At 35.9% G+C, this 15,872-nt stretch overlaps 1 protein-coding gene across 5 annotated transcripts in view; it reads right to left on the reverse strand.

The window, feature by feature from the left end:
• The window catches only part of kif16bb (kinesin family member 16Bb), a 55,843-nt gene that overhangs the window by 27,009 nt on the left and 12,962 nt on the right, over positions 1-15,872 (reverse strand). For all 5 annotated transcript variants that reach the window (XR_012388824.1, XM_068213079.2, XM_690332.11 and 2 more), the window contains 2 exons: positions 13,775-13,840; positions 13,268-13,327 (listed from right to left, as the gene is read on the reverse strand). Coding sequence is in view for 4 of the 5 variants with exons in the window: in XM_068213079.2 (XP_068069180.1) it covers positions 13,268-13,327; positions 13,775-13,840 (126 nt within the window). In the remaining variant the exon portion in view is untranslated. The remainder of the gene's footprint in view (positions 1-13,267; positions 13,328-13,774; positions 13,841-15,872) is intronic.

The following is a 15,872-nucleotide window of genomic DNA, read 5'->3' on the forward strand; positions in this document are numbered from 1 at the left end:
TCAACTTCTGCTGCAAATGAGATTTGGCTGGCATTTAAAAGCTCATCATAAAACCGCTAATTTATTTCACTCTCTTGGCAAATTAAAGGTGGCTCCAGTGCCCAAGACTTCAGCAATTTGAAGCGTAGAATGTGGTCTGAAAACAAGGCAGATGCACCGGGTGAAGATTAAAAGGAGCTCTGAATATATACAGGTTGAGAGATCAAGAGAGGATAAGAACTGCAAAATGGTGCACTGACTATAAAATGGAGAGGAGATGAGAGAAGTGAAGAGAAGCTTAAAATTATATATTATACACAAAAACAATATTCATGCAGAACTTTTTTTTTTAATGTTCTAAGTGATGTTTAATCCATGCAAACTTGCTTTCATGGTACTAAACATTATTTACATTCAAAATAATACATTCTAAAACCTTGACATATAATTTTCTTCTTCTGATATTAGTTGTGGAAACTCAAGCAATAAGGATCTCTTGTTCTATAACACTTTAACTCTTAATTGTAGACTCTGATGGGATACTTTAAATAAGTTTATTGGTAACTTTAGACTCTCTGGATCATTTGAATTAGTGAAGCGTTAAAAAGTTTAATTTAACAAGATCATTTGAATCTGTAAATGTTTGACTCACTCTGGCTGATCAGTTTAATGATTAAATTTATTTTGCATTTAAAGCCACAGGCTACAAAAAAAAGCTATATTGACCTCAGACACCAAATTGGCAGATTCTACATTATATAATGAATAATCTGATGGGTGTTTTGAGCTGAAACTTTTCAGACACAATCTGGAGACACCAAAGACTTATCATACATCTTGTAAAAGAGGTAAAATAGGTGCCCTTTAAGTTAACTCACTGCTAAGTTTCTGCAATGATATTCAGGAAAGATGTAAGGTTGTATTAAAGACAAAGTGGATTTGCAGTCTTTAAGAAATGGTGGTTCATAAATGCGGGGTCTAATCCCTTCCTAAAATTAAATCTGTAACAGCGCAATTCTGTTCAAAAAGCCACATAATTTGAAGAAGCATTTCTGTTTTGTATTAAATGAGATGAGAAAAGCAGAAGTTTAGGAAAAGCATTCTGTTCAAATGCAACAGTTATTGTCTTGCCTTCACAAGAATCAAGAAAACTTAAACCTATGAATGTGTCAGAATGATATATATTAATTATTTTTACTGAGATCCAAGGTGGCACAGTGGCTAAGTGGTTAGCACTGTTGCCTCTCAGCAAGAAGGTTGCTGGTTCAAGTCCCAGTTGGACCAGTTGGTGTTTCTGTGTGAAGTTTGCATGTTCTTCCCGTGTTTGTGTGGGTTTCCTCCGGGTGCTCCAGTTTCCCCCACAGTCCAAAGACATATAGGTGAATTGGGTAAACAAAATATGCCTTAGGGGATGAATGTGTGTGTGAATGTGAGCATGTATGTGTGTTTCCAGGTACTGGGTTGCAGCTGGAAGGGCATCCGCTGCATAAAAAAAAGCCGGAATAGTTGGCAGTTCATTCTGCTGTGGCAACCCCTAATAATCAGGGACTAAGTCGAAGGAAAATGAATGAATGAATGAATGAATGAATACTGAGGTCCATGTTGATCAATTGCAGACATTAGAGACATTCATACATGTTTTCCTTTACTTTACTTGGCTCTCAGATTGACTAAAATAATGCTACTTCATTTTTTCTGCTCCATCAGCTATAATCTGGTGATCTCAGAGCTTATTAAAGGAACACTTAATTAATACCATCCGATGTTCATTTCCATGCCATTTTATTATCTGAAGGTATTTCACACCAATCCAAGGCTGAAAAAGAACGTGTTGCAATCACAACACAGCAATTAAACAGTTGTCATGGATAATTAAAGAGTGGATTTTAACAAACACTGAAAGTGATAAAGAAGCGAGGGGAGAAAAATGAAATTCTGAGAAAAGGAAGGGTGGGAGGAGGACAGAAAAACATTCAGTTAATATATAAATAAATGCTTTTCTAGAGCCACCTCAATGCAACAATAAGCATGTGTGTGTGTGTAGCACTGAGGGATTTGATGCATCTTTTTTCGAAATGAAAACAAATGGCACAATCGACTGGAAGATAAACTGCTCTGGTTAGGCCGCAATATCTGTCATCAATCCTCCCTATTCCCTTCAGTTCTGTATGAGCACTCCTAAATTAACAAATGTGACGAGGGCACATCACCTCACCAGCTGCCTAAGACATGGACAACGACTCCCCCATTCACTCTTTATTTTTCTCTTTGAAAGTCCACTATTGAAGCACGTCTCCTTATTAACCGCTGTCCCCTCCCCATGCTCCCTGCAACCAATCTACAACAGCACAACTGCATAACTTTGCATTTCAAATGTCCCTCAGAAAGCGAATTAAGATTCTGTTTACGTCCCAGAGCCAGAATTGCCATCACTCTCTAAAAGCGTCAATTTACTCCTGTGAAGCAACGAATCAACTAAGTTAACCCTGAGAGAGCTGAAATGAGAGAGAAAGAGAGTTAAAAAGAGATTTTGAGAGTTCAGATAAAAATGACATCCATCAAAACAATATTCTTTACAAGACATTACTAAACATTAGGGAGGAGATAGAAAAGAAAATGGAAAAATGGAAGATTTTTTTTTTTAAATGACAGCAGCTGAGATTATCACGCTGTCATCATTACTATTAATCAACACCAAAAGAAAACTCTGAAATTAGATTACAGGGCCTTGAGAACAGATTTTTTTAAACACTGCAAACGGTAGATTATAAGGTTATGCATTTAGGAGATTTTGGGCTCTATTTTGACGATCCATGCGCAAAGTGCAAAGCGCAGGGCACAAACGCATTCAGGGTGTGTCAGAATCTACTTTTGCCAAAATAAGGACGGAAAATTTGCTTTGCGCCATGGCGCATGGTCTAAAAGGGTTGAGCTTATTATCTTAATGAGTTGTAGGTTTGTTTTGAGAATAAACCAATCAGTCTCATCTCCCATTCCCTTTAAAAGCCAGTTGTGTCGCGCCATAGTACATATGCTATTTACATGACGAATTTGTAAGTGGAAAAACAGCAATTTACTAGCAAGAAAACAGTTAAACAGAGCATCTGCAGCGCGAGAATGAGAGATAAGGCTTTTTTCCATTCAGCGAGCGGTATTAAATTCCATTAAAACAACTCCTCCACTATACAACCTGAAAATAGCAAATAGTTTACAGCCAAAAAGCATGCGAGTAATTCAATGAGAGCAGCCATTTTGAAAAGGTAAAAAAATGCCCTTCCACTGCCTGCACTGTCATGAAAATCCACAAGAGGGCAAAATACAAGTATCAAATTGTATAGAACAGGTTTTCAAGCAAAAAATGGATCCGGTTGATATTATAGAAACCTTTGTATCAAATATGATACATACGGCTTTATAGGCATTTTAAATAAATCCCACTACATGAATTGAATAATAAATTAAGTCTATCTGTCCACCCCAACAGTCCAATAGCTATACTGAAAGGTCTAACAGCAGATCTGCTCCCCATTCAGGCTGCTGCAAATAAGCTCAGGCAAAACTATTCTTAGTTGTGACCTTTCTGAAGTCCCACTTCTGCCTCAGCAAAGAATCTTAACAGCTGGCCTTTTATTCTTGAATATCTCTGAATGTTTCAATGCGAAGGGCTGATCAAAAAAAAACTCCTTTTTATTCACAAACATGTCTTTAAGATGCCATCACACTCATCACAAGACAAGCAGAACAGCTGTAGATGCTTCATTAAGCACAATCAAAAGTCCAGACTGCTTGTAAAATTTTGTATCTTGCATCACATAGAGACAAGTATCCATCTTAGGCACACATTCCTTCTTTGCAATATGTCTGTTAGCAATTTGCTTTTTTCTTTTTTATCCAACATACCCATTGCGTTCATGCCATGTGTTGTTAGCAAGCTAGCAACTGGAACTCCAACCGAACAGTGATGGAAAGAATTACGGCACGGCCATATTAATTAGTGCACTGGATGCTCTGAGATTAAACCACCATATGTGACTAATCAAAATGTCTTAATTAAGGGGGCTAGCATTGTCTTGTAAAAGCCACAGTGCTCTGGGCTTCTTGATTAACCTGTTCTAGAGCTTGATTTCCACCTTTAACCATTTCATTTTCAAAGGAGTTTAAAAAATATATTAAATATAAATTAATAAATCATTTATTTATTTTAATTCCACCCCTACCCATGCAAGTGCATTGCATTAAACAAAATAAAAATATACTTTTTTTTTTTACTCAGGGCTTTTGAATGGTTGACTGTATTTGGTCGTTGATTTGCAATATGCAATTATTTTCACGTAGATCCTGGCTAGTCCTGAATGCATTACATATCCTCATGACTGCCAAAAAATTCCATTATTTTTAAGGTCAAATAAGCAAAAATAAAAAATGCCAAAAAATTTGCACTATTTTGTCAGTAACTTTAATAACATCACTTTTTGTGAAGCAGATAAACCTTTTCAGTAAAAATAGTCAGGTTCTAATAAGAAAAACAGACAAGAGCATTTTATAAGCACAAATTTTTTAACAGTGTCTTAAGCTGTGGTATCTATCGTACAACCCTGATAATAAACTCATCTCAGTAGATATTTTATGAAATGATGGTGGTGCACCAAATTTTATGACCACCAAACGTTATGATTTCAATTTTATTTAACTATATTACCCCAAATCAAAAAAGTTTTCTAATCAGCCAACTTTTGTATCCATTTGATGTGTTACACAGCAACATGCTTTGAAACACTTCATCAGCCACTGGCATGTGTGCAGAGGTCTTGTGCTCACTTGAGACAGGCCTGCCAGCTTTGCTTTCTGCTTTGTACTCCTTGCTCAGGGTCACTATCAACATGAAAAACCATTATATTGACTGAGAGCTTTAGAGGATTAAAGTCATTTTGTAAAGACAACACAGACAGTTATATAAAACTGGACCTACGTGTATTGTATTTGGAATTGATTTAGAGAGACCAAGCAATTAATAATACATCACTTACACTTATGTTGTTCCAAATTTGTAAGTTATGATTTGCTTTCTTCTATGCCAGTATTTTTTTGATAATGCTGCTATTAGTCAAGGCTCTATTTCACACGTTCAATCACTCTCTCTACGCATTAAAAATGTGTAAAGAAAATTGTCCTAAAACATTTTAATAGAAAAAAACTTTTTAAAATAAAACATCTGAACAAAATCTCTCTCTTTTTTTGCAGTTTTGGTAGCTGTAGTATAAGAAGGATAATAAAATTTGGGATAATTTTTTACTGTCTTTGAATTATTTTTTTTTTTTTTTTGTAAACTGCACAAGCTAATTTGGCAGTATTAGACTATAAAAAAATGTTAGGGCTCTATTTTATTCTGAAGCGCATGGCGCAAAAGCAGAGGAAAAATGCACTCTGCGCCCCGGCGCATGGTCTAACAGGGTTGTGCTTATTCTCTTAATGAGTTATTGGTGTGTTTTGAGCATAACGTGCATTAAACAAATCAGAGTCCCATCTCCTATTCCTTTAAAAGTCAGTTGTGTCACGCCATGGCACATTTGCTATTTACATGGCGGAAATTGTAAGTGGAAAAACTGAATGCTTCACTTGCGAGAAAACAGTTAAACAGACCATCTGCAGTGCAAAGATAAAGAACAAGCTTCCTCCTAAAAAACAAGCTTCCTTCCGGCTTCTTTACTTTTTCTTTACTTTACTTTTATTCTTTACTCTTTTACTTTTTTGGAGTAAGGAAATGGTGTATTTGCACTCCACTGAAGACATCATTAGCCTACATATTTAACTTTGTTTGCGCAAAGATTTGTTAAAAAATATTTCCAAATTAATTTCTAATTCCCAGCAAATTAATAAATGAACAATAATAATGAAGTGTAGTCAAAAAACAGAGTTATATCTAAACACGTCTTTATCTTATGTCCCATATAGTGATGCATTCATCTCCAAAACCTTACAGGTGGACAAATCTAAACTTGCTTTTATGAAAACAGATAAAAAATATCCATATAATAAATAATACTCATTTAATAATAATCATTAAATAATAATAATAATAATAATAATAATAATAATAATAATAATAATAATAATAATATTACTATACAAATGCTAATTGTCAAATAAACTGAAAAAAGTTTCAGTTTCAAATAGCAGCATGCCAATAATGCGTCTTAACACACCTCCTTTATAGACCCACAAACCCATGAGTCCAAACTGGCGCAAATGGATTTGCTGTTTTTTGGCCTATAGACAATCCCCTTGGAAACAGGAAAGTGCTCAGAATTGTAAAAAGAAAATGAGTACGTCTCCATTGTTTATAATCCCATTAACCAAAAATACAATAAAATACAATACAACAATAAATAATAATAATAATGAAATACAACCATGAATAATAATAATTTCTTTCAACTGAAAACAGGGCCTTGTATCTTATATATCATTTTCATGTGAATTTGTGTTCATTTTAAGCTTAGGTTTCTAAAGGCCTCTTTTTAAATAAATAGTTGTCAGACTACTGTATATTAGCACACCTATCCACCAAGAAAAACATGAAAACTCCCACAAATCCACAGAATTATTATTTTTTTTCCCCAGAGAAACAATCCTTATTACATGGAAGAATCTCCAAGCAATCCTTTTAAAAACATACATTTAGACATTATGTATGGCCGTCGCTCCAACTGTGCATATACACACATTGGGTTGTGGACATTAGGGTGATTGAGGAAGAGAAACCACAATGCATGGCACACACAGCCTCAGCTAATACTTCTTCACCATTTTAATCATCCGCTGCACAGACCCCCTCCCTTCACTCTGCCACATGTTGACTTCAACATCATTAAAGCCGTTTTTATGGTGGCTGGATGACATAGTAATCTAAATAGCTTGAAAATTAAATATAAACCATGGGTAGACTTTTCTTTGTTTATTCCATTGCTTCAAATCCATGTGGAGGAGCATGAATCATCAAAGTGCTACAGTGCCATCTTTTGGTTCAACCTTTTCACCTCAGAAGACATTGAAGTCAATCAAAATGAAAGAATGAAAACATGCTCTGAAGCATTAGAAACATATACGCTGTAAAATGATATCATTTTGGCTAAGCATCACCATGATTGCTAACCCTTCCTTTAAGTACTATGGTACATGCAGTCTAAAATATACAGGTTGTTTAAACCCAAATTTGGCCATGATATAGACAATTTAAACCTAATATTTATTATTATTATTATTATTTAAAATATTAACCCAGTGGTTAGGTTTGTCCATACTTTACCCAAATTTGGGCTCAAAATGTGTAGATTGTAGCTTCTCTGGGAATTGTTTGTACTAAGGTCTTAAGTCTTAATCATGTACCAATCAACCACATAAAAACATTCAAACCACTCGCATAGCACTTTCTGAATGGATATTCAGTTTGAACTTGATACTTCATATTGTATTTTTCATTTACAACTGATTGTCAGCCAGCAACATGATGCAATAATTACACAAGACAACAGATGCTTAATATGCAATCCCTTGCCATTGATGAAAAAAAACTATGTAAAAACATTAATTTTCTGCCTTTTGGTGTTTACAAAAATCACGTAGCATTGTTAAATCTTGTGTTTCTCAGTCAAGCTCAAAGGCAGAACAAAAAAAGGGGAGCTTTGAGATTTGTGCCTTTGTTCTTGTTTTTGTAGGCTGACTCTTTCTCGCTACAACACTTTTCCCTCAAAAAAAAAAAAAAAATGGAGACGCCAAAGCACTTGAAAAAGGTGGCGAAGAATAAGCAGTTGAGAAGCGAACACGCTCATTATGGTGGGACTTGAGAAAACAGCCCCGGCGAAGTGCTATTTGAAGTGATTATCTGCAATTAAATTCAGCTGATGCATCAACGGCTCGTCCCCGTGCTGTTAGGTGGCTTGGCGAGGACAGAGGAGAAAATTACAGAAGCTGACGACAAATTGGTCCCTGGATAGTTCTTCAACTTTCTGTCTCCCCCAACACGTGCTGATTTCCATTGGCTAAAAGCGGGATGGTCAGAGAAGCAGTTGGCAAGCTGGCATGGCGGGAAGTGAGTAATAGCTAAACAGAGGTCTGGGCTATTTGGCCCCTTTGTGGCTTGTGTCTTGCTGCCCGGACTGGAGCAGATGAGCAGCTAAAAGCTCAGAGAGTATGCGTGACCATCTGCCATCTCTGTTTTGCTCTCCGCTTCAAAGATTTGGGTGTGTATGTGTGTAAATGAGACAGCGAGAGAGGTGATGCTTTTGCTCCCTCACTCTCCTTTTTTTTCCATCACAGACTCTTTCCTGTCTCCCTATCCGCTTTCACACACACACATACACAGAGGAGCAAGACAGAGGTAATAGTCTCTCATACCAATGAGCTTATGCTGTGTATTCTGACAGTTCCAGCTTGTGGCCTGAAATTGACCCCCAGACTCCAGCTACAGTCTGAAAACCTCCATTTACAACACCACAGGCTGCTCCACAGCACAGCATCACACACACACATGCAGCCAGAGGCTAAAAATGCTGCAAAACATCTGCGCTTCTTCAGTGCAACACTGCCACCTGTTGGTGGGAAATCTAACATTAGGCATCATGGAAGTATCCTCCAGTTATATATTGCTACTCAACCAAAGCCTGTTGCGTTTTCACAAGTTTTGACATAGAACAGGGATATGAATTTATTACAGGACAGTCTCATTTGAGCAACCTGGGGTTAAGTGCCTTGTTCAAGGGCACAGCAGTAATGACTCCACATGGGGACCAAACCATTAAACCTTCTCCAAACACAGCATAACATCACATAACAATGTTTTACGAAAGAAAAATCTGATCAGGAGTTCAAAATCAGCTTACGTAAGTCTTTACTAAATTGAAGATTGCACTAAACTCACTAATTTTTCCAGAAAGATTTTGTATAACAAATGAAAGAAAAAGGTTATTTTGTTTAGAGTAAACTCTACATTTAAAGGAGAGCTCTGTTGTTTCACTTCATCTTTTTGAACAGGCGTAAGAACAAGAAAAAAAAAAGCTTGCTGAAAACATGAGATGGTTGAGATAGAAGCTTTCAACATATTCTGCCATATTTGTACTTTTATTATATGTTATCTACTACAATATATTGCAACAATGACACATTTAACCCTAGTGCACTGTTTAAATTTACCACTCTTTTGTTATGTTCATGTTGAAAAAATCCACTAATTTAACTGCTATAAAAATTACATCAGATAATTTTTTTTTTCACATTTTTTTTCTTTTTTTTTTTTTGCATAAATCTGTAAATCTCAGTCCTGATAAAAACTACTGAACATTTTTTTTTTAAATACAGAATTTGAGCTATTTAATTGGCAAGTTTACAAATGATGTCACTGATTTGTTGAAAAAAAAAAACACACACAAAATGAGGTATTTTCAATATAAATAGTAATCGTGGACTGGATTTTTTTTACCTTTTATCAGAGTCTTAGACATGAACGATTAGTTACAACATTGGTTTGAGGCATTGTTGCACATTGTCTTTGTTTTTATTTACTCCGTGTAGTTCTGAGAGCTGAGATGCATATTTTGATCTTCTCAGATATATCAAAGTAAGTGAGCAAGTGTCACTGTCACACTGTCATACACTCACAGACACAAATACACACACTTTTATTTGCTGTATACTCCATCTAAAATCCAGAAACTTTTTTTGCACAAGCCTATCTAAAGGGTTAAGGGTGCCAACTGATGATCAACAGTACAAATTAACATTTTTACCTAATCTCAACAGGGAAAACCACCAACAATCTAAAAATAATAGCATGGTTTAATGGTTTTGTAATAAAAAAAATGTAATTAAATTAATGTGGTTATAAGTAAATTAAGGCCTGCTCAAACTGTGCGATTTTTTTTATGTAATCCTAAACGATTGTAGCATGTCAGACTGCACAAGCATGGCTCCCATGCCACACTGTAAGATCTCAGCTGTCATAAAGTCAGACTAAACAACAATGAAGACGCGCCTGAAGTTTGATGTCATCCACCCTTGACGCTTTCTCATCCCGCATTCTAAAATAATTCTTCTCAGCAAACGTAAACAATCTGTAAGGATCTGAGAAATTTGTCTCAGATGACAAAATCGTGTCTGAAATCTAGTGTAACAGGGCTTTAGGGAGAAAAAATTTAAATCAATCAAAAACACTGCATCAAAGCCAATGTTGTTTCACATGTCCAAGACTTTGATAAAAGGTAAAAAAAATTCAGTCAACAATTACTTCTTATATTGAAAATACATCATTTTGTGTGCTTTTTTCAGTAATTTAAAATTTCAAGTAATTTAGTAGTTTTGGTCTGGACTGAGGTGGATAAGGAGATTTATGAAAAGAAAAAAAAAACATTTAGCTGATGCATTATTACAGCAGTTTAATTCAGTGGATGTTTTCATCCTGAACATAACAAAAGGGTAGTAAATTTGCCTAGAGTGTATTGTTGAGTTTTTTTAATTCAAAGCATTTTCTCAAAATATGTGTCAAAATAATATTTGTCACCAAAAATCACTCTGCTAGCTGAAATAGAAAAAGTTATGGGCAAATTAAGACTCAAAATCACTATAGAGTGAATGATTCTGTTTACGTTTTATCTACTATTGGTCAAATAGCTTCATGTAAAAAAATTCACATGCCAGAGTACATGTATCTGTATACAGTCGGTAGCTGTGGATATGTAGCTGTTAAATAGACAATGTTCTTAACCCATAAATAACACTCAATCCACTTCATTGCACAGCTAAGGACAAAATTATTAGCAGAAAACTGCTATCAGGAAATAGGAATCAATATGTGTGCATGTGGCTTAGCAAGAGGCTATTTAGGTGACCAACCAGCAATGTCTTCCTCTCTATTTAGCTGCAGACGGAGCCACGCTGATGCACAGAACTAAAGTGATATTGTTTTTCCACCTCACAAGTAGACTACTTCACTGACTGCCACAGTTGACACAGAAGGGGGCTGTTCAGAGAAGAGCAGACTGGACTCACAGCAATCTTTCTCAGATCAGCGTGGATGAACAAATTAGTTATAGAGGCAGAATCAATGCTGTGCTCTTGCAACCACAGGGGATTCTGGGAAAGAAGCACACAGGCTGCGAGAGCTGAGTTATATCAAATGATAACACCTGTTTTTCATTTGGAATGAAGTTAGATGGTACATCTTATGGGTTATATGCAATAAAAACTGCCACGTTCAGGTTTGGAACAACATAAGGGCGAGCAAACAATGAACATTTTTATCTTTGAGTGAATAATCTTATCAACCCCTGCACTCAAGGCTGTAAAAATGTCTTGAATATTGAAGAGAGACCAATGTTTTGTTGAAACAGTGTAGTATTTCTTTCATTTAATTCATTCTTTAATTTTTTTTTAGCTTAGCTTCTTTATTAATCTGGGGTCGCCACAGCGGAATGAACCGCCTATTTTATTTATTATGTAATTTCTTTATTTAATAATAATATGAGCAAAAATAATAATAATGATAATAAAATAAAATAATAAAAATAGTCATAAACAAAAAACATAATTATAATATGTTCTTTCTACTCTCATTACATTCAGTTATGGATTACATAGATTGACTAAAATGATTCATAAAATATTTCTAATTCAAAGTATCCTGTAATGTGCATTACTGTGTATTATGGCTGGTCAACAGTTATCTGATATTTTACATTTAAATATAAATATAAATCTTACCTCACACCATTACACTGCTGAAAACTGAAGCATTACACTGGAATTAATATGTAGCTTCTAATAAGTTCTGCCATCTTTAATATGATTAGTCATCTTGGTCATTTAGATTTTTGACTATTTCTATTTATTAGTATGACTACACTTAGGCCCACACCCCAATTCTACCCCTTAGCCCCAATGTCCCAATTAGGCTATATAGCCCTTGAAACCTTCAGGACCACACTAGAAACCAAGTGGTACGAAGATAACGCAACATGGCTGCATATGTGAGTCAGGAAATGCTCAAATTAGTATATTTTTGTCATTATTATTAAGAATTTTTACAAAAAAAAACAAACATGTTTTAATACATTTGTAACAGTGTTTGTGTTTTACTATTTTGCTTCAAAAAAAAACAACAACAACAACAACAGTAAAAAACCCAGCTAAATTTCCCTATCTATAATTCCAAATAATAACTCCAGTTTATTAGTCCCACAACATACTTTCACATCTGACACTCGAATATACCCTATCCAAAAAGTCTAGTGGCAGGGAATTACCTTATGTTAATGATGTTTGTGTACATAGATGAATTTGACGAGAGTGTAAATACACAGTGCAGTTATGAGCTTTTTGCCACATTATATCATTATGATAACATGATATCATTGCCTTCTGTGATTTGCTGAAAAGGCATTTGATGACGTGTACGGGTGTTGTAGTTCTGTCCCATGTCTTAGGGTCTACTCACACTATGCTATCCAAACCGTGCCCAGGCCCGTTTCCTGGATCGTTTGAGAAGTGTGAGTGCTCTGATTCGGGTTCAGGCACGGTTCACTTGGCTGGCCCTGGCTTGGTTGAAAGAGGTGTGCCAGAGCACGGTTCACTTGGGCTTTGCTGCGGAACGCTTGTAGCACGCCTGAGCCCGAAACTGAAGACGAAACGTGACTTTTACAGGAGTGTTTCATATGGATTTGAATCATTTTTACTATTTAATGTACGCAAACTGTCACAAATTATTAAAGGCACAAACCCCTCACTGCACCACCGCTGCACCTTCAGCTAACCTCCTAATTCCTGCAGTACGAGGAATTTATAATTGTTTATGAGCGTCAGCAGGGGCTGATCTGTTCGGCGAAATATTTCACTGCGTGTCACTGCATCCCAAACGACTAAAACAATATAACTAAAGAAATCTCTACTGTGCTAAGCGAAAGCGATTCTCTACTAAACAGTGCATCATCGATGACGTAAGCGTGCCCAGGCCTGAATGTAATGTCAGTGCGGGCTGTCAGAGGAGACGGGAGCGAGGACAAGCGTGCTTTGGCAAGGTTCACGGCAACTGTACATAGTGTAAGTACGCCCTTAGGGGTCAATTTTGAAGCCCCCTTCACACCATGTTTCAAGGACCAATGGAAAGGGGTAGGGGAAGGGGTAAAAAAAAATGGAATTGGGCCCTACTGGGGTACAAATTTTAGGAAAAAGCGGTAAAATAAAGTGTCATGTATGAAAGTAAAAAGAAAAGCTATATTATTAGTGCATGCAAGTTACTAACCCCAAGAATAGTCTGGATTTCTTTCCAACGACTGGCCCACTGTTTTGTCAGCTCTTGAACCTGAAAAAGAAAGAGAGACTTCCATAAAAGCTAGTACAGATAAAATAATTATAAGAGGAATAATACTATTGAATGTAAATATGAAATGCTTGTGTAATTGTAAGCATGAGAGCTTCTTCATAACAATAATGTGACAGAAAACAACAGTGCTGTCTAAAATCCCCATTGTGACTCTTGTATATTTACATGCAAACCTAACAGGAACACTAAAACATATAAAAATAACAATGCAGAACAACAAATAAAAACAGCAGTACTGTTGCTGACCTCCTCTAGAGCAAAGGCTTTAATTATCTCCCTAAATCAGCGTGCATCATACTTAAACAGCCTTGAGCAGTGGATGAATCATGGAGTGATCTGCTGTTATGCTCAGTTTCAACCAACTTTTAATCATCAGAAAATCTGCTAGAGCTGTCTGAGGGTATGCAGAGAAATGGAGACACTTACTCTGGCTTCATCCTGATGAAGCCTCTCCTCCACACTCGACCCTGAAGGCTGCTCAAATGATGGCATCTGAAAGAAGAAGTACTGAAGCATTTCAGTTATGTGATTACTGAGAAACAAAAGAAAGGTTAGAAATCTTATAAGTAGGCAGGTCTGTCTGTGTATATACTCAGGGTGCAAATTACAGGGGGGTTTGGGGGGGTCTGACCTCCCTAATTAATGCTTTATCCCCCCTGAAGGAGATCAAAACAAGATGTATGGGGGTCTGCCCTTAAATAGTTAAGAGTTTGCTCTGATCTGTATCTCAAACAATATTAATAATTAAAATAATATATAACTTCATTTTACATTTGACCACCCCTATAATGGTTTATACAATTGTGAATGCATGTGTGCACCAAAAATATTAAGGGAAGTTTCACAAACTAAATTCGAGAGGAGTATGTGATATGATTGACTGCAGCTGGCCACTCATCTACACGCATTAGCTAGCCAATCAGATTGATCCAAACTCACTATAAGTAGCCTAGTTAGAACTACTCCTTTAACTTCGTTTTCCGAAGGAACCCCCCCAATTACCTCTTCTCCTCCTTTCCTCCTTTACCACGGGGAGCTCTCGAGAATCACCTGATCTCGTACTCCCCTCACAAGCTTTATGGACCAGGCGGGAACCCTGGGCTCAACTATCTCGGAGGTCAGGGTTCTCTCCCGAGACAGCATGCCAAACCTGATAACTTGCTAACAGTTCTTAAACAATATCTAAGTGTGAACTCTTGAATTCATTGTTTCAAAACCAGCAAATATAGAGCTCCGACAGACAGCGCAGTATTCACAAAACATGTTTCTTTTTTAAAAAAGGCGTTTGCAGGTGTCTGTAAAATTAGATGCATAGCTGGTATTTTATTATACACTTTCTCACACATGGAAGTTAAACAGTAAAATAAAACTTTGTGCAGCTTTTTATGGTCATACATTACTAGGTGGAGGAAAGCAAACCGGTCACTGTTTATTTAATATAACAAATGTTTTTGAGAACCACACGATATCCCTCAAAATGCTGAAAACATAACAGGTTTGATTAATAAATTAGATGTAATTTAATTAAATTTGGTTCACTGAGGCATCTTACTAAATATAACCAAAAAACTGGACCCTCTCGATTTTCAATGTATAATTCGCACCCTGTATATACTGGTATTATGATAGTATGTCAAATACTGACACAAAGTTAAATCATAATAATAACAAAAATGCATTTTATTTGTAATGCACTTTTCATAAACCCAAAGCACTACAATAGAAGTTACCAAACACATAAAAAAGTAAAGTAAAAAAGCCCAAAATACAAAAACAGTACAAAACAAACCATCAATTTAAAAAAGGCTTAAACAAATGTGTCTTAATCAACTTTTTAAAGTGATCCAAAGTTAGTGCATTTCAGATATTAGGAGGAAGACCATTCCATAATTTGTGGGCTTAGAATGAGAGGCTTTGAAAAATATGACATCACACTTATTGTTCCACTTCTTTTGTTATATATATATAAATAAGAACTTATTCTGAATATATTTAAGTAATCAATTTTTCATTAAAATGCTATTTATTGTGATTTCCCTTGAAAGACTAGTTACTGTATAATTCTGGAAACTTCAGGTACAACAAAGGGCATCCAGACATTCTGTCAATACAAAAACAGATAAAATAGCTTTGCCATAACTACAGCAGAAATACTAAAAATATTTTAGCTGATCTGTATTTTATTATTGTTTTGGACAGTAAACCCTCAAGTCCAAAATGGTGAAAAACACTGTTTTATTATGATTTTTTCTACACATTATCATTTATGAGATACCGGCCCTTCTCAAGGAAAAATGCATTGCTCAATGTTTTTTTTTCCTTTCTCAGGAGACTTAGACATGTCATTTAAAGGCCTCGTACTGAAATCCCTTTCTTTATGAATGACTGTCCACCCAAACAAATCTTACTTTTAATCACTATTTAAGTCTCTTTTTTTGGAACCTGAAGAGACATAGTACACATACTTTAAATCCTAAACACAAAAGTGAAATATAAGAGGCTACAAACTCCATGTCCATCTCAC

The sequence above is a fragment of the Danio rerio genome, chromosome 13, assembly GCF_049306965.1.
Source record: "Danio rerio strain Tuebingen ecotype United States chromosome 13, GRCz12tu, whole genome shotgun sequence".
Classification (NCBI taxonomy): Eukaryota; Metazoa; Chordata; class Actinopteri; order Cypriniformes; family Danionidae; genus Danio; species Danio rerio.